This window comes from Rhinopithecus bieti, unplaced genomic scaffold, assembly GCF_001698545.2.
Source record: "Rhinopithecus bieti isolate Rb0 unplaced genomic scaffold, ASM169854v2 scaffold_6380, whole genome shotgun sequence".
Lineage (NCBI taxonomy): Eukaryota > Metazoa > Chordata > Mammalia > Primates > Cercopithecidae > Rhinopithecus > Rhinopithecus bieti.
In genome coordinates, this window is record NW_016806642.1 from 10076371 (window position 1) to 10101192 (window position 24822).

General features: G+C 41.7%; 1 protein-coding gene across 13 annotated transcripts in view; it reads right to left on the reverse strand.

The window, feature by feature from the left end:
- The window catches only part of FGGY (FGGY carbohydrate kinase domain containing), a 457075-nt gene that overhangs the window by 319354 nt on the left and 112899 nt on the right, over positions 1 to 24822 (reverse strand). The window contains exon 1 of one of the 13 annotated variants that reach the window (XM_017877244.1): positions 12768 to 12893. The exons of 11 other annotated variants lie outside the window; for them this stretch is intronic. In XM_017877244.1, the coding sequence (XP_017732733.1) occupies positions 12768 to 12796 (29 nt within the window). In that variant the 5' untranslated portion in view covers positions 12797 to 12893. Of the gene's footprint in view, positions 1 to 1776; positions 1798 to 12767; positions 12894 to 24822 lie in introns of those variants that run through there. One more of the 13 variants, XM_017877247.1, reaches the window with a different exon arrangement.

Below are 24822 nucleotides of genomic sequence, written 5' to 3' on the forward strand. Positions count from 1 at the left end.
TTTTTTTTTTTTTTGAACCTTGCAAAACAGTTTATAACAAATAAATTATATCTTATAAATTAAGCAACTGGAGAAACTGAGATGGGAATGGTTGATGGCAGGCTTTAAAAGACACCGCCGCATATCACGTGGGGTCACAGTATTCTAGTTACCCACCAGCCTGGCTGGATCGACTAGTTTTAATGGTGTGAGACATATTTCTCAGTACATCTAAAATCAACGATCACTTACTAATCATACCCAGTCCAAGTTTTTTTAGGCAAAAGACCGTAAGTTGAGAGAGTAGTATTCAATGGTTTAGAAATATAGAACAAAAAGGAATGTCAGATAGAAGGGAGAATTATGCCTATGGAAGAGAAGGATACGGAATAATGGAATAACCATCTTTAGGAGGAGAAATATTTTCAGTTAAAAGCAGCTGCTTTTCATTTCTATGAAAGCAATGAGCATAAATTTCAGTAAGGGAGGGTTTCGATTATCTGAGGAAAAGTTGCCTAACTTGTAGGGCTAGAAGACATGACGACGTGGAACGGGAGAAGACGACAGTCTTCTTTAAAAGTATCTTTAAGGAAAGGAGAGTTCCATCATTTTAAGGTGGCTGGGGAACTGTCTGGCTTTACGAGAGGTGAATGGATTACACAGATGATTTCTGGTGTTTTTGTTAGTATTGTTGTTACTGTGGTTCAACGATTCTGTGGTTCATTTCATTTACTATAAAGCCAATCTCTTCAATCTCAACAAAAGTACAGTATTAAAGAATAATGTTTCTGGGAATTTCAAATTTATGAAAACAGTTGTGCCTAATTTATGGTCTTGTTTAAATAAAAACACACAAATTCCCTTTTAAATTTCAATTAATTAAAATCTATTGAGTGGCTACGAGGTGCAAATTCTATGCAAGGTATCAGGCACACAGAGATAAGACACAGTCCCATTCAGTACTCTAGAGGAGAGTAAATGAGCCCATCCATTACTGCACTGTAGCTGAAATATAATAAGTAACATTAAAGAATTACAAACTGCCATGAAGTGACAAAGAATTAAGAGACAACATCCAGTTGGGCTGTCAAGTGCAAGGAAAAATAGAAGGGGAGAGTAGATTATGAAGTAGATATAAACAGTTCATAAGATGGTAAACATTATAAACATTATACACAAAGGTGCAGAACCGTGGATATTTAAATCATGCGTTGGAACAGGGGCTGGCCTCGTCCAGAACAAAGCCAGGTGTACTGAGGAAATAAGAAAACTTGAAAGTTGTTTGGGGTCATGCAAGTGACCCAGTATGTAAATTTCTAAATGTGAGGCAAAAGATATTATCCCGGAGTCAAGATAAATTCATTTCCAAATATTTTCCCCCTCAATTGAAATACATCATACTAAATTGTGGTATTAGTTTCTAAGAGAATTCCTAATACTGAGAAGTTATAATTTAGGCAATTAACTGATATGTGCCAACCACAGGCAAAACTTTTGGTTTCCCAGGGACTATAATGAATCCACAGGGAACTAATATGAGCTTTGATTGCCTGGTAGAAGAACAGCTAACAAGATGAACTTGGCACTTTGAGTGTTTAGGAAAGTTGTCACAATAGGTATTGGACTCTGAAAATTGTTTCCAAAGCACAAGGAAAGGAACACGAACATTAGCCATTTTTTAAAAATCTATGATATGCCTAAACATGAGCACTGGCTAATTCTGCAGAATTTGTAAAGCATTCTGGGTTATATATTGAAACAAAGAAAGAAGTGAGTAAGTTCCCAACTGATACTTACCTCTCAAGTAAGCAGCTAGAATGTTTTCAGATGTTGTGTAGTCTGATGGAAAAGGCAAACACTTTGCAAACAGGCTTAGATTGAAATTCCAGCTCTGCCACTTGTTATGTGAATACTCTTGGGCAACTCTCTGAAACTCTCCATTTTCTCACATCTACAATGGGGGTAATAACACTGAACTAAAAGCCTTGTTGAGGAATAGACTATAGTCAAAGGACCTCCTGGCACAGCAACTGACCCACACACAGCCTCAATAAACAATAGCCACTATCAGTAGCAGTCGCATTTCTTCACTTTAGCCTGCCACATTTAAACACTCTCTCACACACACACACACACACACACACACACACACAAGTACTAAAAAGACTTCTCTTGAAATCTTTGCATCAAATTTTATGGATAATCTCTCATTAAATGGCCTCTTCTAAAACTCCAATATCTCTCCAGGGCTGGTCAGAGGCCATGTGGGAAGGGTGGATTTTACATCACTACTTGATTTTCCTGCCAGCCTATAAACTGGCTCAGATTCCCTCAAAACAGGTAGTTCCCTTGAATCTAATACTACTCTAGACTGAGAAGGGATCTGAAATATTCATGTATTTAGTGACATTTATGTAAAAACTCCAAAAAGAACATTTTAAGTTAAATATACATCCCCTTACCAGTGGACTACAGCAATCATTGACATGTGCATATATATAACCAGATATAATCTCCAGAGCAAGCTGCATTCTGACAATTTATAATATCAGTGTTAACATGAGTTAAGCATTTCCCTAACTCTTCCCCCAAAGCAGTCACTAGACCCATTGCTTTGAAAGCAGTATCAAGGCAAATACATCTTCAGCCCCTACATGTAATGGGTACACAGAATTTCATTATACTCTTTGCTGTTGTGTATGTTTAAAACTTTCCAGAGAATGGGCCAGTCTAAAGTGGTGCACACTGTGTGCTTAGCGTAGTGCCTGGCCTGTGATGAGAGCTCTACCACTGGGCCAGTTTTGTTACTGTCATTATAGGGCAGGAGTGGGTTTATCTCTGAACCCACACTTTTTATATTCTGGTTGACTCTGTCTACAACTGGCTCCCAAACACCAATCTAGCAGAATACCCAATCTGGTGGTCACGGCAGGCATCTTCACACATAATAGAAATTAAAGCACAGGGCTCCTCAGGAAACAATAAAAATCTGCCACCCGTTCTATATCCCAATATCCATGAGGAAGAAGTGAAACTATCAGGACAGTAGAGGACCACGTATGAAGGATAAGGAAGAGCAAAGTCTCCAGGATGACATCCTAGGGTCTGGATCCTTCTTCAAAGACAAACTCAGCATCTGAAGTTCCACCTCGGCTCTAATTAACAATGAGTCAGGGAAATGAGGGCCTGTGGTGTAGTGTCATGGGAGAGTTTGGACAGAACTTGTAAACACCCACCTCCTGACCTTTCTCCAAGGACAGTGGCCTTAGGCAGTGGTAAACAAAGATCACCCCCAAAGAGCTAATTTTAGTCCTATTTATAACAGTAAAAGCCAAAGTACTTTCCCTTCCTGTGTTGTGACAAGACAACACAAGGCTTCCTGCACCCTTGTCATTCAACTTTACCCAGTCTCCAGGCACAGGCTGAGATCTCCAAAGAGAAGTGTTGCTCTATGCCAGGGAAATCCTATCCTGCGTCAAACTTCCCAGAGAAGGGAGGTGGCATAAAAGCAAATTCAGGAACTCTTCATTCACTTACTCTCATTCATTCATCCAACAATTTATTCATTTCCTTGACAAACGTTTATGTAGCACCTCCTACCTAACAAGCCCAGGGCAGAAGAAAAATGAGATGAACATGCTGCTGTTCTAGGGGCCACGGGCAGAAAAGCCAGAAATTAGACAGTAAATCACAAAAATAACTATAGAGTGACAATCGTGATAAATACAATGAGGGGCACTTGAGGGGGTTCTAGTCTAGTCCACGGACTTGGAAAAAGTTTGCGGGGGAAGGAGGACTGAAGTTGAAATTTCAAGGACAATTAAGAGACAGCCCCATGAAACAGAAGGGCAGACAGAGGGTAGTCACCCGTGGGAAGAGAACATAAGGAAGAGCAGGGACAGACAGAAGGTGGGGTGACTGAGGGACGGTGAAGTCAATGCAAATAGAAAGAGGCAAGGGAGGATGTGTAGACAATTGTGGGTGATGAGGCTAGAAGTGCTACAGGGGTCAGACATCAAGATTCATCGTCCATGGTAAACACCAGGGAGTCCAACCTGAGGGCGGTAGGGAGTCAATGATGGGATTCAACCAAGATGCTGTCATGATCAGTTCAAATCCCAACTGTGCCACTTCTCACCAATGTGACACCAGGCCAGCCACAGTCTCTCTGACTAAATCTGCCCCATGAAGTCAGCTCCTCCCATGCGCTCGCTCACTCAGTGCACACACATTGCTTTCTCGTATGTCTCCTTCATGTTGGCCACTGTCTCAGGCAATGGGATGCAGCAGTGAACGTGACAAAAATCTTTGCACTCCTGGAGCTTACAGTCAAGTTGGGGCATCAGACAATACGCACACACACACACATACATACATACATACACACACACATGCACACATGTGAGGGAGGAAATAAGCAAGTGGTAAAGAAGAAAGTGGGCCATCTTTGGGCAGGGTGGGCAGCAAAGGCCCACTCTGAGGAGGTGACATTGAGCTGAGGCCTGAGGAATAAGAAAGGCCCTGCATAACAAGGAGACACAGGCAAAGGGGAGAGTGGCTGCAAAGAGGCAAAGCGCTTGCCCATCTGGGCAAGTGAAGCTGAGCATAGAGCATGAGGGGCGGGCAAGGCTGGCAAGAGAGGCGCGTCCAGAAGGTGCAGGGCCTCCATGGCATGGGGATGTCACTGCACAAACCTCAGGACTGATCTGTGCCATGATCAAAGTTGCATTTTCAGATCCCTCAGGGATCTTCAAATGGAGGGGCTGGAGGGGCAGGAGTAGAAGTAGTGAGATCTAAGAGGGGGCTTCTGTGTTTCCTTCTGTCATTGGACATACACGTTGCATTTTATTATTCCCCAGCTACTGGCTTCAAAGCCTCCGGCAAAACATCAGCCTCTTTGTGCCTTAGTGTCCTCATAATATCCACTAACTCACATTGGGCTGTTGTGAGGATTAAATACAAGTCATCATTTGTAAAGGATACTAGACAGTGCTGGGCTAAGCTCTCCATGTATCTTGGATATTCTCATTGACTCACTATTAATTTCCTGTCCATTGCTGCTGCTGGATCCTGAGCACCTCATCTTTATCTGCCCCGCATCTGTCCCAGTGTTTATACTAGGTACTCTGTCAATTAGGAGTTGTAAATTTTTGCCTGAAGACTTAAATTGGCCCAAAGATATATTTTGTTTGGCTGATGCAAAGACTTCAAAATGTATAACTGTGAATGTCTTTACGTTGGCAATATAGACAATGTGTGTATCCCCCCCTCAAAATTCCTATGTTGAAACCTAATCCTCAAGGTGATGGTATTTGGAGGTGGGGCCTTTGGGAGGTGATTAGGTCATGAAGAAGTAGGGCCCTTGTAAAATGGATCCCAGAAAGCTCATTTACTACTCCCGCCTTTTGAGGACACAGAGGAGATGGTCACCCGTGAACCAGGAAGTGAGCCCTCACCAGACACGGAATAAAGTGGTGCCTGGATCTTGGACTTCCTAGCCCTAGAACAGTGAGAAATAATTTCCGTTGTTTCTAAGCCACCCAGTCTATGGCATTCTTTAAGAGCAGCTCAAAAGGATTAAGACAGCTGGGTATGCCCTCTCTAGTTCCCTTGGGTCCCTTCCCACCCTGTCTTGTCGCATATCTGCCAGACTGTTAAGTGTGTCCTGACTCTGCAGGCACTCACTTGTGACCCCAAATAAACATCAGGTGAACCCTTAAAAATGCTAATGCTTGGAATGTCTGTCACAAATACAAATGACACAAAGCCACACAAATCATTCACTCGCCTCCCTCCAGCCCTCACTGGTACAATGAACCACAGAATCTGACTTCCCAATTTTTTTCATACTGTCATTCACCATATATTTACTGAATACCTTCTAGGTCTTAGAAACTGGCAGAAAAGGACACAAAGTTTGCCTTAACTGAACTTACAATTTGGTGCCCATGAACAATGATACTGTAGAGTTTTCTTGGGTACAAAAGGTGTACTGATAGTAAATCATAATAGGGAGTTTTAGCCTTTTGAACAGATTATCTTACTGTGTTTTAATAATAACCCCATGGAGGTAGACAGGAAAAGTAGGTTACTCTGTTTTGAAGGTAAACAAATCAAGGATCAAAGAAGCTAAGCACGTTGTCCAAAATGAAACAAATAATAAATGGCAGATCGTGAATTCACATTTCTGTCACTAACAAAAACACTGCAAGCAGGGAAGGGTTAACTCCATTTGTGTAATAACCCATAAAGTTTCCTCCCTAAAGCATGCCACAGATCTAGAATTTAGAAAGTAAAACCGACATCCAAGCACTGACCAGCGCATGGGTAACGTAACCTACACTGGCTTAGACGGTGGGAAAATCATGACAACTGGGCTGGTGAAGAATGAGAAACTTGAGTTTCCAGCGGAGTTCTCATTGTGTCTATGTGCCACCAGTGACACATCTGGAAATAAAAGAGAGAAATCAGGAAACAGAATGCAACCCCTGCTTTGCCAGGAAATTTACAAAAACATATTTTTGGTTAAGGCAAAGAGATTTTGCCAGGTGGTACAATGCCAGACAGACAGTCTCCATGATCCAGTGAGAGCTGCTCCAGAGGGACCCTCTCTGGTATTCCCCATGAAGGCCTGGCATACTGAGATCATTGCAGCCACCACCACAGGCAACCTGTGCTCCAGACACATGAGGCCTGGAAAACACATCATCATCCTTGAGAGATCCAGCAGCCTCAACAATTCTGAAAATACCCTTTCGGGATATGAATACTACTTGAGGCTCTTTGGCCTTCATTTAATTTAAATCAGTGGTTCTTAATCAGGGACATTTTGTCTCCCAGCAGATAACTGGCAATGTGGGGAGATATTTTTGGTTTATCTGGCTGGGGGTGGTGAGATGTGCTACTGGCAACTAGTGGGTAGAAGTCAGGGATGGTGCCACCCATCCTGTCATGCACAACAGGACAGCCCTACAACAAAGAATTATCTGGCCCAAAATGTCAATGGTGCCAAGGTTAAGAAACCCTGATTTCAATGTCTAAAACTGATGGATACGCCCAGCCTTGGAGCTAGGCTCTACAGATACAAAGGTCAGTTGAATATGTCCTTTTCCTCAAGAAGTTCAGAATCTTGTGAGAGAGGTAATCATGTAAGGAAATAATTGTCATTCAGTGTGATTGGATTGAAAGCTACCCACAGTCTAGTGGTGAGCTCTGAAGTGAGAGAGCTCTCAGTCAGAACAATAGCTTTGCCATTTACTTATTAACTATGTGACCTCAGGCATGTTACTTAGCCTTTCAATCTCTTCTGAAACTAGGAATGAGAAATTATGATACTGATACTATGCCTACACCTCTTCTTCCTACTACTATTACAGCTTCTACGAGAGAAGCACCGCCATGACTACTACCAGAATTGCTTACTACCAGAATTGCTGCTGCTGCTGCCATTACTACAGATGTGGAGCACCGGACAGACAGGAGGCACAAAAGATTGGGAAGCAGAGATATTTACAAACTCTGGAAACTGCCACCAAAGGGAAAGAACATTTTTCTGCATACCCACAATAATTTGTACACCACATGTGTGAGGAATTTTCCCACACTAACCAATACTCTAACTCTTCAGAAACCAACTGGGTGTCCCACGATTCAATTCTAAACTAACTACCTGGAGTAAGGGCAGATCCCAGAGGTTAAGGCTTCAGTCCAAGACTGCTCCCACTTTAGATGCCAATCAAAAGTGTAGGCCTTCCATACTTCTGACTAATCAGCTACATACTGGAGGTTCCCATAACCCCCTTTTTTCAGGTTTGGTAATTTGCTATAATGGCTCACAAAACTCAGGGAAAAACGCTACTTAAATTTACTGGCTTATTACAAAGAATGCAAATATAAATGAACAGCCAGACGAACAGGTACATAGGGCAAGGTAAGTGGGAAGGGGTGTGGAGCTTCCATGCCCTCTCCAGGCACCTCAACTCGTCCACCAACCTGGGAGCTCTCTGAACCCCATCTTTCAGGGATTCTTACGGATGATACATCACGTAGGCATGATCGCTTATTAACTCAATCTCCAGCCTCTCTCTCCTCCTGGTGGACTGGGTGGGTGTGAGGAGGGGGGCTGAAAATTCTGAGCTGCTAATCATCACATGGTCTTTCTGGTGACCAAGTCCCATTCTGAAGCTCCCATTCTGAAGTTCAGGAGCCCGAGAGTCGCCTCGTTAAAGCAAAAGATGCTCTATCACTTGGGAAATCCCAAGGGATTTAGGAGCTCTGTTAGGAACCAGAGTCAAAGTCTAAATAGTACAACAAAAGATGCTCCTAGAACCCCGATCACTCTGGAAGTTACAACTTTTAGGAGCTCTCTGTCATGAACCTGGAACAGAAACCAAAAATACATTTCTTATTAGTCACAGCACCAAAGGGAAGAAGGTATGTCCCTTGTTCATCTAATCTCCATCTTGCTGCCTTGAAGGAAGCTGTGGTTGAAAGCCACTTTGGATCATGCAGAAAGGGGCATCATGTTAAGCACAGTACAATGCAGAAGCTACCTGGGTTCCCGGATGATCTCACGGAAAGCATCTATGTCTGGACTATCAGATAAATAATCTAACTTATTTAAGCCACATCTAGTGCTACAGTCTAATAATACAGAAGTGTAGGAGTTGAAGGTACAGGCCAATTAAGAAAGGGCATTACGAGCAGAAGAAAGTCACATATGCAAAAATACAGAGTTGAAAGAGAATAAAGGGATCCATGGGGATTGATCCATGGTAATGTGACAGGAGGTGAGACTGGAGAGTCAGGGAGCACCTGGATCACACTGGACCTTATATTCCTTATACTAGGAAGTTAGGACTTGTTTCCTGCCAGCAGTGGGATGCTACTAAACAGTTCAAATAGTTAAATAATATCAGATTTACATGTAAAGATAACACAAGGGATGTATGAAGTATTGTTTTAGTGGGGGTGGAGAGGAGAGGAAGAGGTAGGAAGAGTAGGTGACATGGGGGAGAAGCTGGAGGAAAGGCAAAGATGACTGGACCCAGGGAGCCCAGTTATGAGGACAATGGATCCCAGTGATATCTGACACAGTATCATAGACTGTCCCCCACTTAGGTAACAGTAATGGATATGGAAGGTATGCCATCAAGGTTTCTTGTTTGAGTTACAGGATCACAGCACCTTTACCATGATAGAAAACACAGAAAGAAAAGGAAACTTATTTAGGGAAAATGAGTTGAACCTGGGGTGTCAATGGGCCAGCAGGTAGGGCTACCCAATAAAAAGCTTGCCCTTAAGGCTGGAGCTCAGGTGAGACGCAAGGCTGATATTCACATAAGTCATTACTGCAGAGTGGTGTCTGAAATCATGGGAGGGCATGACATTTTGTTGTACTCAGAGGGCACTGAGATATATGACCAACTGTATTCAGGCAAACCTCTACTAGCAAATGGAAAAAGTGTACCATCTCCTTTCCATGTTTATTGTGAATCAAGAGATTTTTTATTAAGTCTACATTCTAGAGAATGGAGACAGCTGGGCAAAGTCTCAAAATAGAAAAATGCTAGAAGAAAATGGGCCCTTATAAGAAACAATTCTCAGCTTAGACCACAGACTGCTCCTAAAAAAATTCCTGATCGGACCCAACCTTAAGTATGCATGCTGGGCCCATGAGCATACATGACACCTGCAAAAGCCATTCATGTCTTCCACTGTAATATGAAATGTCTCCCTGCACTGGGATTTTGCACCAAAAACAGACATGAAATGAATCCAAGTCCAACATTCAGGGTGGTTTGGACCAAAATGTACTACAGAGAACATTCAGATGTAGCTTTCAAGGTCCCTGGTGCAATACTTTGTTTTAAATAGAAGTAGGCGTTGACACCGCTGTGAAAGATTTGCCAGTGGCTCCAGTTATCACAGGGCAGAAAAAGCCAAGTAATTATTTTCTCCCCAATTATGGCTAATTCTCTGCAAGTTAATTCTTGGCTTTTCTAAAATGGGACCAGAAAATTAGCTCTTCACATGCAAAACTGAAGATACAGGACCCAGCAACAGCTATGGCCTGGGGTTTATTCCTTATTACTTCTTAAAGTGTGAGGAGGGGGCAGGAAGTGGTGTTTTGACTTAGGCACCATTTAGCCAAGTGGAAGGAAAAATCTCCCTTCAGCTCTGAAACAGGATCATGTAGCTATAAAATTTATTGGACACAATTGAAGCAAGGGTGTTGGGTGAAAAGAATCAAAGAAAGAACTATGGGCTGAGTTCAGAAGGGTGTAACGAAATCTGCACCTGTTGTCACTCACTTATTACTCCAGATCTCCCAGGCAGCTTAGATTTAAACCAGACAGTCCTGAGGCCCAGCCTAGCCAATACTGGCCTATTTATTAGCACAGAGTAAAATGTGTGTGTCACGTGTGAGTCGTGTGTCTGTGTGTGTGTATACATGCATATGTGCACACCTGTGTATGCAAGGATGCATATGCATGCATGCTGGAAATAAACTGAGAGACAGGGAGCCTAGAGGGGAATGAGACTTAAGAGTTGTATGTGTGTTGGGGGAGTGGGGAGACAGCAAACTTAGCCAGTAAATTACTTTAGCCTAGAAAATGCAAATTTCAGATTCCCTGATATTTGCCATTTGAGGGTTGTATTTTCATGTTGGTTTTGATCAAATCCCCAGAATAGTTTTCACAAAAGAAAAGCAATAGCACCAAATGAATTGAGTTGATTTGAAAGAAACTTACCCAAGGAAAAAAATCAAGAGGGAAAACTCTTTCTATAAAGAAATATCCCACTTGTACTCTGAAGATCTGTTTCCACATGCACTTTAAATCTCCTCATGTATATTTATTATTTTTTAACCTCTACGTTTCTAAGATAGGAAAAAAAAAAAAAAAAAACAGAATGATTGAAATTAACTTTACTAGGGCCACCAAGAGATTTACTTTGCTGAACATCAGCTCCCAGTTATCTATTTGGCATATCACTTCTCTTCAATCTTTTACGTTCAGTGCAGTCATACATGTGATTGTCTTGTACTTCAGTTGCCATGAAAGTGAAGAAAGCTATCTGCCACATGGGCGTGGTCACAATGAGTGGCCTGCTACTTGTCATATTTGCTGAGCAAGCCTAGACCAGAGAAAGCCCTAGCCAGAGAAAGGTGCACAGAAAGAATGGTAAGGTTTCCTCCTTTTTCACTCTAGTGGGTAAGGGCCAGGATTTTCACCAAGTTCTGGACAACAGAACAGACATAAGTGAGAGGGATCCTCATGCCACCTTTCGCATTCAAAAGCACCTCTGATGCTGCCATGTAGTCCACTCGGGACTCACTTGTACCAAAACCAAAAGGTGACACCATAGACTTCGGAGGTGAGCAGTCCTCAGCTCAATTCCCAGCCACATGACCTTGGGGCAACATAGTATGAACATGTACTGAATGCTACTGACATCTGGGGCACTATAGGATGCTTTATTTGGATTATTTCATTTAAACTTTTAAAAGCTATGACCCCATTTCTCAAATAAGATAACTGAGACTTAGAGAGCTGGACAAACCACCCCAAGGTCATGTGCACCTTTCTCAAATAAGATATGCTCAAAAGAACTGGGCAAGTAGGTGTTAATGAATCTCTCAATCACCTTTCTGATTTCTGCATACTTATAGGCAAAGCCATACACACTTGAATCTCTCAATCACCTTTCTGATTTCTGTGTACTTATAGGCAAAGCCATACACACTGGCATCTAATTATCGTACTGAGATATTTTCCAACTGGGAAGTAGTATAGGGTGGCAGTTCAGCGCTTGGGTTCTGGAGGCAGACAGACCCCAGTATGAATTCCAGCTCCATCACCTATTAGCTGAGTCACCTTGGGCAAGTCATTTAATCACTATGAGCCTGAGTTTCCCCATCCATAAGGATGGGGGTTAAGTGATACAATATAAACATGGTAAACTCTCAGCAAAAGTCTGGTTGTATGTTCCTGACCATTGTTAATCAATCCCTAAGTAATTATTAAGACTAGAAAATATTTCATGATCCCTCTAGAATCATTGCAGGACACCTGGAATCATAAAATCACAGAGGCAGAAATGACCATCAAGTCTCATAATAGCAGGCAGATGTGCCACTATCATGCACTTGGCAAACATCAATAGTTGACTGCTCCTTCTCACTTAGCTGAGTTTGGCTTCCCAGCCATCCCCCATACTGTACTCTGGACAGCAACTTCCAATCAGTAAGACGGAGAGCTAATCTATCTGCTGTCCTCAATCCAGTCCCACCATCCTACATAAGAGATGAGGAAGCAGAAGGTCACTGGAGTTAAGTGACTGGCTAAAGGTCCCCTATCTAGTAAGTGACAACCCGGGCCCCTGAACATAGACCACGTAACTCCTCATGCAGTGTTACTTCCATCTCTGACTCTGCCTCTCCAACCTACTGACACATTTTCCAGGAAATGATGGAAGGTACTCTGATTGCCTCATCTTCTTCCTCGAGGCCGCACAGACGGGTTGCTGCACTCAGCAGATTATGTGCCATTTAATTCAGACAAGCCCCCTTCTGTGACAGGTACAGAGGAAGGGGGAAAAAATAAAGCATCTCTCAAATGCTTTGATTGAAGACAGAGACTATAGATGTTCCTGGCCAACTCTGGTTCTCAGGAGCATGAGCAAAAAGAAATTCCCCCAGTCCAGAGAGCCTGGACTGAAATTTAAGCTACAGCAATGTGAGTCATTTCAGCTGAAGAGGGGATGGCAAGGTAACCAACTCTTACCTCGGCCATCTCGTGTCTCGTTCAGTCATGAGTAAAGCAGTAGCTATGCAGTTAGTGTCACCAAGAGATCAGTCGCCGCCTGAAGCCATCTGTTTCTGTCAGGCAGGCAGATTCCCAGCATGCACTGGTTCCAACTGGATTTTTGTGGGGAGGGAGGCAGCAAGGGCCTCAGCTGCTGTCACCAGACAGTGAGGCGCCTTCTCTTCACCTCCGTCCTGGGTGCCCGCTATGGACCTGAGTTCCCAGCTGTCTTTGTGGCTAGAGTCTTTCCTTGCCTGACTCAGAATAATAAATGTGCCCTCTTTCCAAAGGGAGAATTGAAAACCCTTTTTGTGTGTTTGTTGATTCATAACTGTGATAGGAAGAGGTGGGTGAGGTAGAAAGTCAGGCTTATCCTGTTTGCAGGTGGCACAATCAGTTGAAAGATTTTTATGTCCCTCAAGTCTCCAACATGCTTGGCCTCTGAAAAGGGTTTCAAAACAAAATAATAATCATGATCATAATAATCAAAGCTGTATAAGCATTGCCTGGACTGGCTGACAGAAATGCAGGCAACTATAGATTTTTTTGTTTTGTTTTCAATGTTAATCTCATCCAAAGCAACTTAGATGGCCACAACCATCTCATCCATCCATTCAACAAATATTTACTGCAACCAACTAAGGTTCTAGGCACTGCGGAGCAAGCAGGCAGGTCCCTGACTTTTGGAGCAAAAGTAAACAAGTAAACAAAAGCAAAAGTAAACAAGTAAAAAAGTAAACAAGTGCCAGGAGGACATAAAGATATTAATGTAGGGGAGGCCTGTGAGTTAGAAATTCAGGGATGGCCTCTCCAATGGGGGAACTTCTGAGGTGAGACCAGGTTGGATAAGAATGACAAATACACTATCACTTTTTGAAATTAAAACATATTATGAAATTTATTTTTCAGTCCTGAATTACTGGTATTTTTGAGGGTGAAATATTGTTATTCCAGACATCAGTCAGCAACTTCACTTATCCTCCTTGACTCTTCCCAACTCAATTCCTTCCTCCTTCCCCTCCCCTGACTCCCCTTCCCACCCTGGATACCCTAATGACAAGGCTTCCAGGACGCTCTATGGCATGGAGCTCCGCAATTCCTCTGCCCCAACACATTTCTGCTGGGGAAAGGGAGGAATTCAACCCCAGAAGAGCCATTTCTTCTGGACTAGAAAGGAGAGAAGTCAAAATTATGGGAACTGGGAGCTGCTGACTAAAAGCAGAAATGCCCAGAGGTGGTGTGGTGCTGGAAGCTCAGGTAGAATGGGTTGGGAGGTAGACGTGATAAATGCCCTTCACCCTCCTCCATGCAGGAGATAGGAGCTCTAAGGGTAATCCAAGACAGAGGGAATTGATTTCAAATGCAGTACCCCAGTGGTGCCCAGAGAAAAGTTTGGTATCATGTTCCTAAATTTTCATATTTGAAACTCATTCAATTTCAAAATTTTAAAAGTACGAACTGTAAACACTCTTAAAATCACATTCCTTGGAATTATGTGGAATAAACACTGAAAAACCAATTCCATTGCTTGGCTCCAATACCACCACAGGATAAGGAGTCAGCTGATTTTCTGAAAAATGAAAAGAGCCAGAGGAAAAGAATGTCAGTCAAAGGGAAGATTATATTCAAATAACCTAAGTCAGAAAAGAACATGACATGTTCAAGGAAATCAAAAGAAGCAGAGGTGGCTGGAAAACAGTAGGAAAAGGAGAGATGGTGCGTAACGAAGTAGAAGAATTAGACAGAGGCGAGAATCATGACCATGAATGACAGCTCTAATTCCAACATCGACAGGAACACAGGCATGAGGCAGTGCCTGCAGAAGGAAAGTCAGGCAATGTGGTTTGTCACTGAAAGAGTAGCTCTAATTTTTCTACCAAAACAGAAAGCCCATTTCCCTTTCCCTCCCCTACTCATTATGCTCCCACTGCCAGAAAAGCCTTCCCTTCACAAGTATAATGGTAAAGGCGAGATCTATGTATCAGACAATTTGGGGGCAAATACCCACTTCCAATTTTCCAAGGTTAAAAAAGTACAGAAATGTGATAGATATCCCCAAAACACATTTAAAAGGCCACAAAAATACTGGAATCTATTCTGATTGTTCTGTGCCAATGTAATAACCACAAAAATTTAATCAAATTTTGCTATGTCATCCAAATAATCCATGTTTCCCAGATATTTCAGACACACTATACCTATATATCAGCTTTTACTTACCATTTATTGAGAGCCTAATATATACTACATGCTTTATATATGATATCACTTTTATTGCTCACAAGCGTATTCTAAGGGAAGTAATATTGATCTCATTTTATGGGCAAGGAAACTGAAACTCAGAGATCTCAAGATCACATAGCAGATAAGGGAAAGAGTCCAAATTTGATTCTAGATGTCTTTGGTCTAAAACCTATGTTCTTTTCAATAGAGCAAGAGCCTTTCTGAAATTGTGACTCTCTGAAGAGTAAAGCTCACAACCACTTTTACTGCTTCTTCAATGCCTGCATCCTTCACAACTGGCTTATGTGTGAAGCCCTCCTTCACCACTTCAACCCACACAAATCATACCTTCATTTGACCCTAAACAGCACTGAATGGTGCCTACCAACCATTTATTCATTGAACAAACATATCTTGAACACTTACTGTATGCCAGGTGTGAAAACGTAATCGTCAAGACAAAGTCCCTGTCCTCAGGGAGCTCACAGTGCAAGCGGGAGAACAATAATCAACACATGAAAAAATAAAGTATTACCAGCACGAAACAAGCTGGAACTCAATTGCATATTCTCTTGGTTTTCTTTTTTGTTTGTTTTTTTAAGAGATGGAGTCTCGTTCTGTCGCCACACTAGAGTGCAATGGCGCAATCTCAGCTCACTGTAACCTCCGCCTCCCAGGTTCAAGAGATTTTCCTGCCTCAGCTTCCCGAGTAGCTGGGATTACAGGTGCGCGCCACCACGTCCAGCTAATTTTTGTATTTTTAGTAGAGATGGGGTTTCACCATGTTGAGCAGGACAGTTTCAACCTCTTGACCTCGTGATTCGCCTGCCTCGGCCTCCCAAAGTTCTGGGATTACAGGTGTGAGCCACCGTGCCTGGTCTTATTCTTTATATGTATCAATTCTACTTCTCAAATGGGCTGTGAAGCTGCCATGTGCAAGCACTCTGGCGGCACCTGTATTTGCTATGGCATTTAGAATGGTACTGAAGACACGCAAGTTCCTCACATATCTTCATACATTGATTATTAGCATCTTTTCAGATCTTGGCCTATCATGGTAATCATCTTTATTTGCCTATTCATTTAAGTCCTTCAGTTACTGCATACTGGCTGTGAGTGTCCTACGTAGTAAGTACTGTGAATGATTTGAAAACAACATCTTGCCTCCCCTTGGAGGGCACCATAGCCTAGAGAGGGAGGTAGGCAGATGTCTGTGAACACGTGAGACAAGATGGTAGAGTTGTGCAAAGAAAGAAACTGCTGAAAGGCTTCATGAAAGTGTAGGATTTGTTTATTTTTTATTTTTTTATTTTTTTGAGATGGAGTCTCGCACTGTTGCCCACGTTGGAGCGCAGTGGCGCAATCTCAGCTCACTGCAAGCTCCGCCTCCCAGGTTCACGCCATTCTCCTGCCTCAGTCTCCCAAGTTGCTGGGACTACAGGCACCCACCACCACACCAGGATAATTTTTTGCATTTTTAGTAGAGACGGGGTTTCACCGTGTTAGCCAGGATGGTCTTGATCTCCTGACCTCATGATCTGGCTGCCTCAGCCTCCCAAAGTGCTGGGATTATAGGCATGAGCCACTGCACCCGGCCAGGGGTAGGATTTAAAGAATGCATAGGAGTTTGCCAGGCAGGTCAAAGAAGGAAGGAAACTCCAGTTGGAGAAAGAGAGAGAGATGAAAGTACTGGGCTTCCAAGGCATCTTTGGTGAGCCATGGTAGTGTGACCTGCCTGAAGCTGGGTGGAGTGGGAGATGCATATAGAGAAACAGGGACAGACCAGGAAGAGTATTCAGTGCTGTGCTCAGGGACTCAGCTTTTCTTCCTAAAGAACTGCGGAGTCACTGAAGAGGTTTAATATTGGAGGAACATAATCAGACCTGTATTTGAAAGAGGATCCCCCTGAGAAAAGTGGGCTGGAAAGCAGAGGACAGGCTGCATTGTAGGAAGACCAGCATGGAGGCTGTTGTAATTTACCAGGTGAGTGGCAGTGAGGGCCTAGAATCTACTGCTGGGACTTTTCCTCTGCATCCAACATTTTGATCTTCACAGTATCAGAGAAATCTGACATACTGAATGGTGTTCACATTGGCACAAAATTTCAACATTCTCAGGTCTGTTACAAGGTGCCAAAGGAAAAAAAAAATCAGATATGGGCAAACCACCTAGGAGAGGCTTCTGTGCTTCAGCTGCCACACTCCTTTGCCAAATAGTTTCCCAGAGATCATACCAGGTGTTCTGAGCAGAGACAAAGGCTTTTGGTGGAACCTTTACCCAGTATTGGACAGAGAAAAACAAACTTGCCGGTACAATCCAGTCAAGGAAGCTCTGGCAGCCTGCCCAATCAGTGCAGTTTCCTGATCTCTAAACAGATTTCCCCTCCTGCTACACAGTCCTCCGGAGCCAAGAAAGAATTGAGAAATAGTTCGGAAAGTCTGCCTGGCACAATAGTATCCAAACACCCCTGCTGCCACGTGTTTACTATGTGACTTTAGGAAAAACACTAAACTTCTCTGGGCTTTAATTTTATTGAATACAAAATTGGATAATAATCATTGCATGCCAAGGCTAAAACTAAAGAAGAACATATAAATTGTGAGTCAAGTTTACTGTAATAGTAGGTATTCAATAAATATCAGTTGCCTTTCCTTTTCCTGTCTTTTCTTTTAGTATTTGCCATTTATTAACATTTACCTACTGCTTATATAATAACTGCTATATGGAAGGTCTTATTCATAAGTAAGTAATCATTTTTTGTTTGTTTGTTCGTTTGTTTTCTGAGACAGGGTCTCACTGTCACCCAAATCAGAGTGCAGCCCATGATCACAGCTCACTGCAGCCTCAACCTCCTGGGCTCAAGCAGTCCTCCTACCTCAGCCTCCTCAGTAGCTGGGACTAAAGGCACAGGCCACGTCACCTGGCTAATTTTCCAGTTTTTTAGTAGAGATTGGTTTCTCCATGTTGCCCAGGATGGTCTCAAACTCCTGGACTCAAGCAATCCACCCGACTCGGCCTCCCAAAGAAGATGGGACTACTGGCGTGAATCACTGCGCCCAGCCCAGCAAGTCATCTTAAATAACAATTAAAAACAATAGCACCAACAAAAAAACTCGCCACATCCATTTTTTACAAGGTAGGACTCTACGGAAATACAACCTCAATCTGCTCCTGAGCAACTGAATCTATTAAAAGGCATTGAACCTGGTAAATCACCGAACTATTGGCACATAAGAATCATGTAGAAACCTGACACAATTACAGATATTTGGATTCTATTTCTACCCAGAACCACTGAATCAGAATTCCCAGAGGGTTATCCAAGTATCATCACTACATTTTTTAAGAATTAAAATCTCTCCAGGTGATTCTTGCCATCAATGACTTACTTTCTGAGGCTAGTTTGGGATCCAGTGATCCAATCTCTTTTTCTACACAGGCAATGATTAAATCAGACCAATATCACAGCACACTCTCAAAGCCAAGAGCTGACTCCAAATCATAGTAACAAAGTAAAGGTGGGATCCCAGTATCTCCTTTAAAAATCCAGACTAATAATAAAAGGAAGTGTCCTTAACTTCAACCCAAATCCTTCACATTCTCATCGTGGCAACGTTTTTTAAAAACAGACCACAGTGGCTGACTGTGGGGTGGTAGTCTAGTCAAGTGTGACCTCAGTCCAGGAAGGCTACTCAGAGGTCAAGGCATGCCCTAAACATCTAAAATACCCATCTGGGTCCCTAGGAAGTGCCAGGCCTTTGTATTGCCAAGACAATATATCTCAAGTATACCTGCCAACCTGACATAAAACATGCATCCTCTTCTTGTCAGCCCAAATGAAGGCCAGAAAAAGAGAAGAGAAGGGAAGACAAGCTGGGGAGAAAGGAGGGGAATGAGGAGGGGAGGGAAAGAAAGAAGGAAAAGTGAGTGAGGGAAGGAAAGAGAGACAGAGGGAGGGAGGGAAGAGTTTTAACTATACCACACCCTGATTCTTTTTAAACAAATTCCAGGCTTTTGTTAATTTTCTGTAAATATTTCAGCATGTATCTATAAAAGGAGGTAATATCATAATTAAAAAGAATAATTCCTTAATAACATCATATAGTCATTCTGTATTGATATGCCTCCTACATTTTACTTTTCTTAACAGTTGTTTTTTGAATGAGGGGTTCAAATAAGAGTGACACACCATGAGTGCTCCATGTGCCTCCTGTCTCTTTTTGTTACAGGTATCCTCTCTAACACTCTTCTTTTCCCCTTTGTAACTTTTGTTAATCGAATAAACTGGTCCACCTCAGTGGCTTTTTATGCCAGAGTGTATTCTTCATCAGAAAGAGATCTCCTCGCTCTAAGAAAAGACTTGGGAAACTTTTTTTTTTTAATTAATGATTGTAAGACAACACTGGATTTTCAAAACAGTTTTCTGGTAAGTGTAAAGCATTATCAGAAACATGTCCTAAAACAGCAATGGGCAAAATACCTCCCAAAATATTTATGTCCAAAGCTTCTTGGTGGCTGGGCATTTGGGGATGAATTTGAGCCTCTTTGTGATTACTGGGATCACCCATTTCTGTTAGTGTCATCAAAGAGAAAAAAAAATTCAAAAGGATCTTTCTAGACTTCAGAGATTTCAGAAATATAATATTTTGATCATTTCAGGGTAGAAGAATTAGAAACATATGGAGTACATTTCCCTTAATTGACACCAGGGTACAAGCACTTGGAAAAACACATTTGGGGAAGTCTTGAACCCTACAAGCTTGAAAAATAATTTGACAAATTCTGTGAACTCCAAATGCCCTGGAGTCAGTCTCTACTCTTTAAGTACACTGGACTCACAAAATGGATGAGGTTCCCTCATGCCTCTCATCACACCTCCCCAACACAATGTCAAAGACTGAGATCCAAGGACAAATACAGCCTCTGCCTTTTGGGTACTGCTGGCAAGGTAATAGAGTCCTGCTTTCACAACACCTGGGAAGTACAGACCCACCTCCCTGGAAATCATGACTTCGCTAACGTGGGCCTTGTCAAAAGGTCAGTTTTTTCTAATGTTATCACCTCTGTCTGTCCAACCATTGGAAATATTCCTACTTCCCTCTGGACATAGATCCAGCCACCCAAAATCAAATTCAGGAGACATTTTCTGGTGCTCCACGGCATTTGGAGTCAGGATGTGCAGAGAGAGAGAAGCTACACACACGAGACGTTCATTTATTTCCACTCAGGGGTAAGGTACAATTCTGCCTTGTGAAGGGCCCAAAGCTGCTGCTTATAACAAATTTACATTTCATAATTTCAGGAACTGGTGAGGATTCAACTAGTGAACGAGCCAAGATGCTTTCTTGAAGAGCATAGTCACAGAATGAAAACTGTCAAATCACTACACATTATCTCATTTTGAATTAAATTTCAGAAGATTCTGAACTAATAGGCTTACAAATGGAAAAGCCAACTTATCAACAGCTTAGCAGCATTTACAGTAGAGTTCTTATTTGCAAAACTGGCTTTGAAAATACGCTGTGTACTCAAAGGCTAGGATTACCGTGTTGAAAAAATCCATTGACACAAAATTTGCATGTGTGATTTTCTAAGCCCACATAGATAATTCATCTTCACTGACGGCAGACACTCTCAGGCAAACCTCCATATTATGCTTAACTCTGGACCTAAAATCATCAATTAGTAGTTCATCAAGAATCCTTTTCTCCTCTTAGGGCCTTTTAGAACTGAGCCACGAAGAATAAGTTTACTGCCCCATTTAGAAGTCAACCCTTCCAAGGCCACAGCAAGTACCCGTTCAACTCCAGTCTCATAACTTTCTGAGAGTCACAGATGTTCTCAGATGAATACTTGGTGCTAGTTCTCTAGGTTTCCAGGGTGATTCCCCTGGCATATAAAAAGAGCATATCCAAGCCCCACTCTTCATAACTCATTTAAATCAATACTGCTTTTTACCCAGCTCATAGTGAGTAGGTTAGTCAGGATAAGAATTATCAGCATGGTGGTCCACATCTCTACTGAAGCAATTAGCAAGATAATTACTAGATCTTTATTTTAATACAAAATACAAAGCCATAACTTGTATCACAGTCATTGGTATACTGTAAACAGCCTATTATCCATCATGATTAGGAGACAGGTAAATTTATTAACAGAATTACGTTATAGAACTGCTTTTGTTCAGGCTCCTCAATAGCTTAACTGGTCTTTTTTACCTCTAGCCTCATTTCCTCCAATATTCTTTTCACAATGCTGCCAGAGGGTTGTCTAAAAAGCCATAATCATATAATGCCCTACATAAAAATATTTGATGGCTTCTTGCCACTTAGAGGATTTTGAAAACCACCACTGCCACTAGCACCACAACCACCAACAACCAGAACAAAACAACCTTGATATGCATTGCAGACCCTTTATAATCTGGTTCCAGTCTCTCTTCCTAGCCTTCTCTACAGCCATAGCCCCTACAGCCAATTTCCAGACATACCAAACATCTTACCATCCCCTTTATTTCCGTATGCCAGGCCCCTTTCGGCTTCCATACTTTTCTATGTATTGTCCCTAAGAAACCCTGGCCTGTAGCCCAAATGTACCTGCGGCCACTTTTTGTAAATAAAGTTCCATTAGAACACAGCCATGTCCATTCATTTATGGCCAGTCTTGGGCTCCTTTTTCACTACAAGGACAAAGTTGTGTGAAAGGAAAATAAAATCTTTGGACCCCAAACTCACTATGTTAAAGAGAAAAGTTAAGCTTGGGAACTGAGTCATGCCAAAAAAAAAAATAAATAAACAAAAAAAAAGCTATTTTTTCTGCTTTTTTGCCATCCTTTTGTTCTCAAATGGGTTGCTGTAACTTCACATGCTTCCGTTATCTTATGTAAAATGTAGAGTTACTGAGCATAATTGACTTTCCCCCACTCCTCTTTTCACATATAAACTGTGGATTCAGTGAGCACTAATCAAAGCCTCACAAGAATGTAACCACTTGCGTCATCGCCTATGCCCCTCACACTTTTTTTCTTTTTTTTTCTGTCCTCCTTCCCTTCCTGCTCACTCTTTCCCTTTTAAATCCTGAAGTCGTCACAACCCTCTTTGGACAAAACACCAGTCACGGATCCTAACATAACTTGTGTTTATTTTCTCAGGTGCTTCCACAACCTTGACAAAATAAATCTCTCTAAATCGATTGAGGTCTGTCTCAGACACCTTTTGGTTAAGTTCAATAGCTGAAACAGATATCATATAGTCAGCAAAGCCAAAATATTTACTATCTGACCCTTTGCAAAAAACATCTGCCAAATCCTGGTCTCAAATTTTGCCCTCCCACTCACCGCCTGCCCCAGTTCTTCTCTTGGTAAAGTCTGATGCATCTGTAGGAGATATACACTGAGTCTGCATAGCCTCCTTTTCTGGGACCAGGACACGTTAGTCTTTCAGGAGTATAGATCCTTCCTTAGCTTAACAAAACCTCAATTTTATTTAGAGAAGTCATATGCCCAGTTATAAGTGATTAATCATGGTGGTTCACCAGTGCTGTCCAACAGAAGTTTCTGCAATCATGGAAATTATCTTTATCTGAAACTGTCCAATAACATAGCCACTATCCACACACAGCAACTGAGCACTTGAAATGTGGCCAGTACGACTGAGGAACTTCTATTTTACTTAATGTTAATTAATTTAAACTTAAGTACCCATTATAATTCCATAATAAAAAGACAATCCAATTTTACAATGGGCAAATGATCTGAACAGACATTTCTGCAAAGAATATACACAAATGGAAAATAGACACATTAAATATTCTCAACATTAGTAGTCGTTATATAAAAGCAAACCGAAACCACAATGGGATACAACTTCACACCTACTAAGATGGCCATAACAAAAACAAACAAACAAACAAAAATAACAAGCGCTGGCAAGGATGTGGAGAAACTGGAATCCTTACGCGTTCCTACCAGGATGTACAAAACGCGCAGCCACTTTGGAAAACAGTTTGACATTTCCTCAAAGGGTTAAACACAGTGTTACCATAAAACACAACAATTCCACTCCTTCTAACAGGCTCAAGAGAATTCAAAGAAAAATCAAAACTATGTTGATATAAAAACTGGTACATCAATCAATGTTCACAGCACCATTAGTCACAGTAACTAAAAAGGAAACAACCTAAATGTCCATCAACAGATGAATGGATCAACAAAATAGGACACATCCATGCAACAGAGTATTATCAGTTAAAACAGGAACGATAAAAAATTACTGGTACATACTACAACACAGATGAACCCTGAAAAAATTATGCCAAGTGAAAGAAGCCAAAAAAATGTCCAGAAAAATCCACAGAGAAAGAAAGTAAGCTAGTGGTTGCCAATGGCTAGGTGTAGAGGGATATGAGCAGCTACTGCAATGGATATGAGATTTCTTTCGAGGGTGAAGAAAATGTTTTGGAATCGGATACTGGGGTATGGTTGCATAATCCTGTGAATATACTAGAAATACTATACTGTATACATAAAATAGTGAATTTTAGGGTATATGAATTATATCTCTCCAAAAAACTTTAAATAGCCATATAGTTAATAACTATCATATTAGAATAGGCAGGTTTAAGCCAACTATGATAATCTTGTTTTCTACTTTCCCTGCTTCTTGTTGCTAAGAGTGGCCATGGGACTTAATTCCAGCCAATAAAACCTAGTAGGAAGAGAAGGTAACCGGGAAAGGTTTTGCTTGTCTCATTTAAAAAACAAAACAAAAAATCCCAACATGCTCTTCTCACCAATTCTTCCAGCATCAAAGGAGAATGTAATGTCTAGAGATGCAGCAACTATCCTACAACCATGATGCAGCTAGCTTGAGGGAAAAGTCCAGCGAATTAAAGATATGCTGAATGTGACATGGGCAAATCATCTTTGTACTTGTAATTTAGGGGTGTGAGAGTGGGAAATCAAGACTATTTGTGTTTTAGCCACTGTAAAATGGATATATGGTGAAATGATTTAATATAGTATATGTAAGGCATTCATAACAGTTCCTGGTGCATAACTGTTAATAAGTTAGTATGATTACTGTCATTATAAATCAATCTCAAACTTTTTTTCATTATCGCCCCCACTAAAGACCCCTTTCCAGACAGTCTTTTCCTTTTCCCTGCCACTGTGAAATTTCAATACCACAGACAGATTGTGTATCTATTTATGCTGTTACATAAGGATGGGCTTTAGAAGGCCACAAATGATTGTAATAGTTAAGATTTTTTCATCCCCCAAGAACCAATTTTTGCTCCCTTGCACACTGCAACTGATTTAAATAAAAGCTTTTTTGCATTGTCACTGCAGCTGAAAGCATTCCTGATTCATTCTCTTCTCCACTGTCACTAATTGATTTAAATAAGACCTGTCATGGTTGTACAGAGCCTACCCTACTGGTCACTCAACAGATTCCCCTGGGAATGAGCACTTGACCAAAGCTGAGATCACTGTAATATACCTCCCCATGGGTATAGTTGGTTCAATAAGGGATGTACGTAGACTTGACCCAAATGAAACTAATCAGAATTCTTTCCCAGGGCTTTGAAAGGAGAAAGGTGAAAGCACAGTCAGTTGCTCTCTGTTATAGAACCTACGGTATGTGAGCTTGAGAACTCCCTGCAGCCATGTAGTAAGAGCTGGGCAACATGAATAAAGGCAGCATTTACAAGACAATGCTAGAGACAAAACAAAGCTGGTGACCTGGAGATGAATAAAATGCAGTCCTGGACCTAGAGGAGACCACAGTCTAGTGGAGGAGGTGACTGCAAA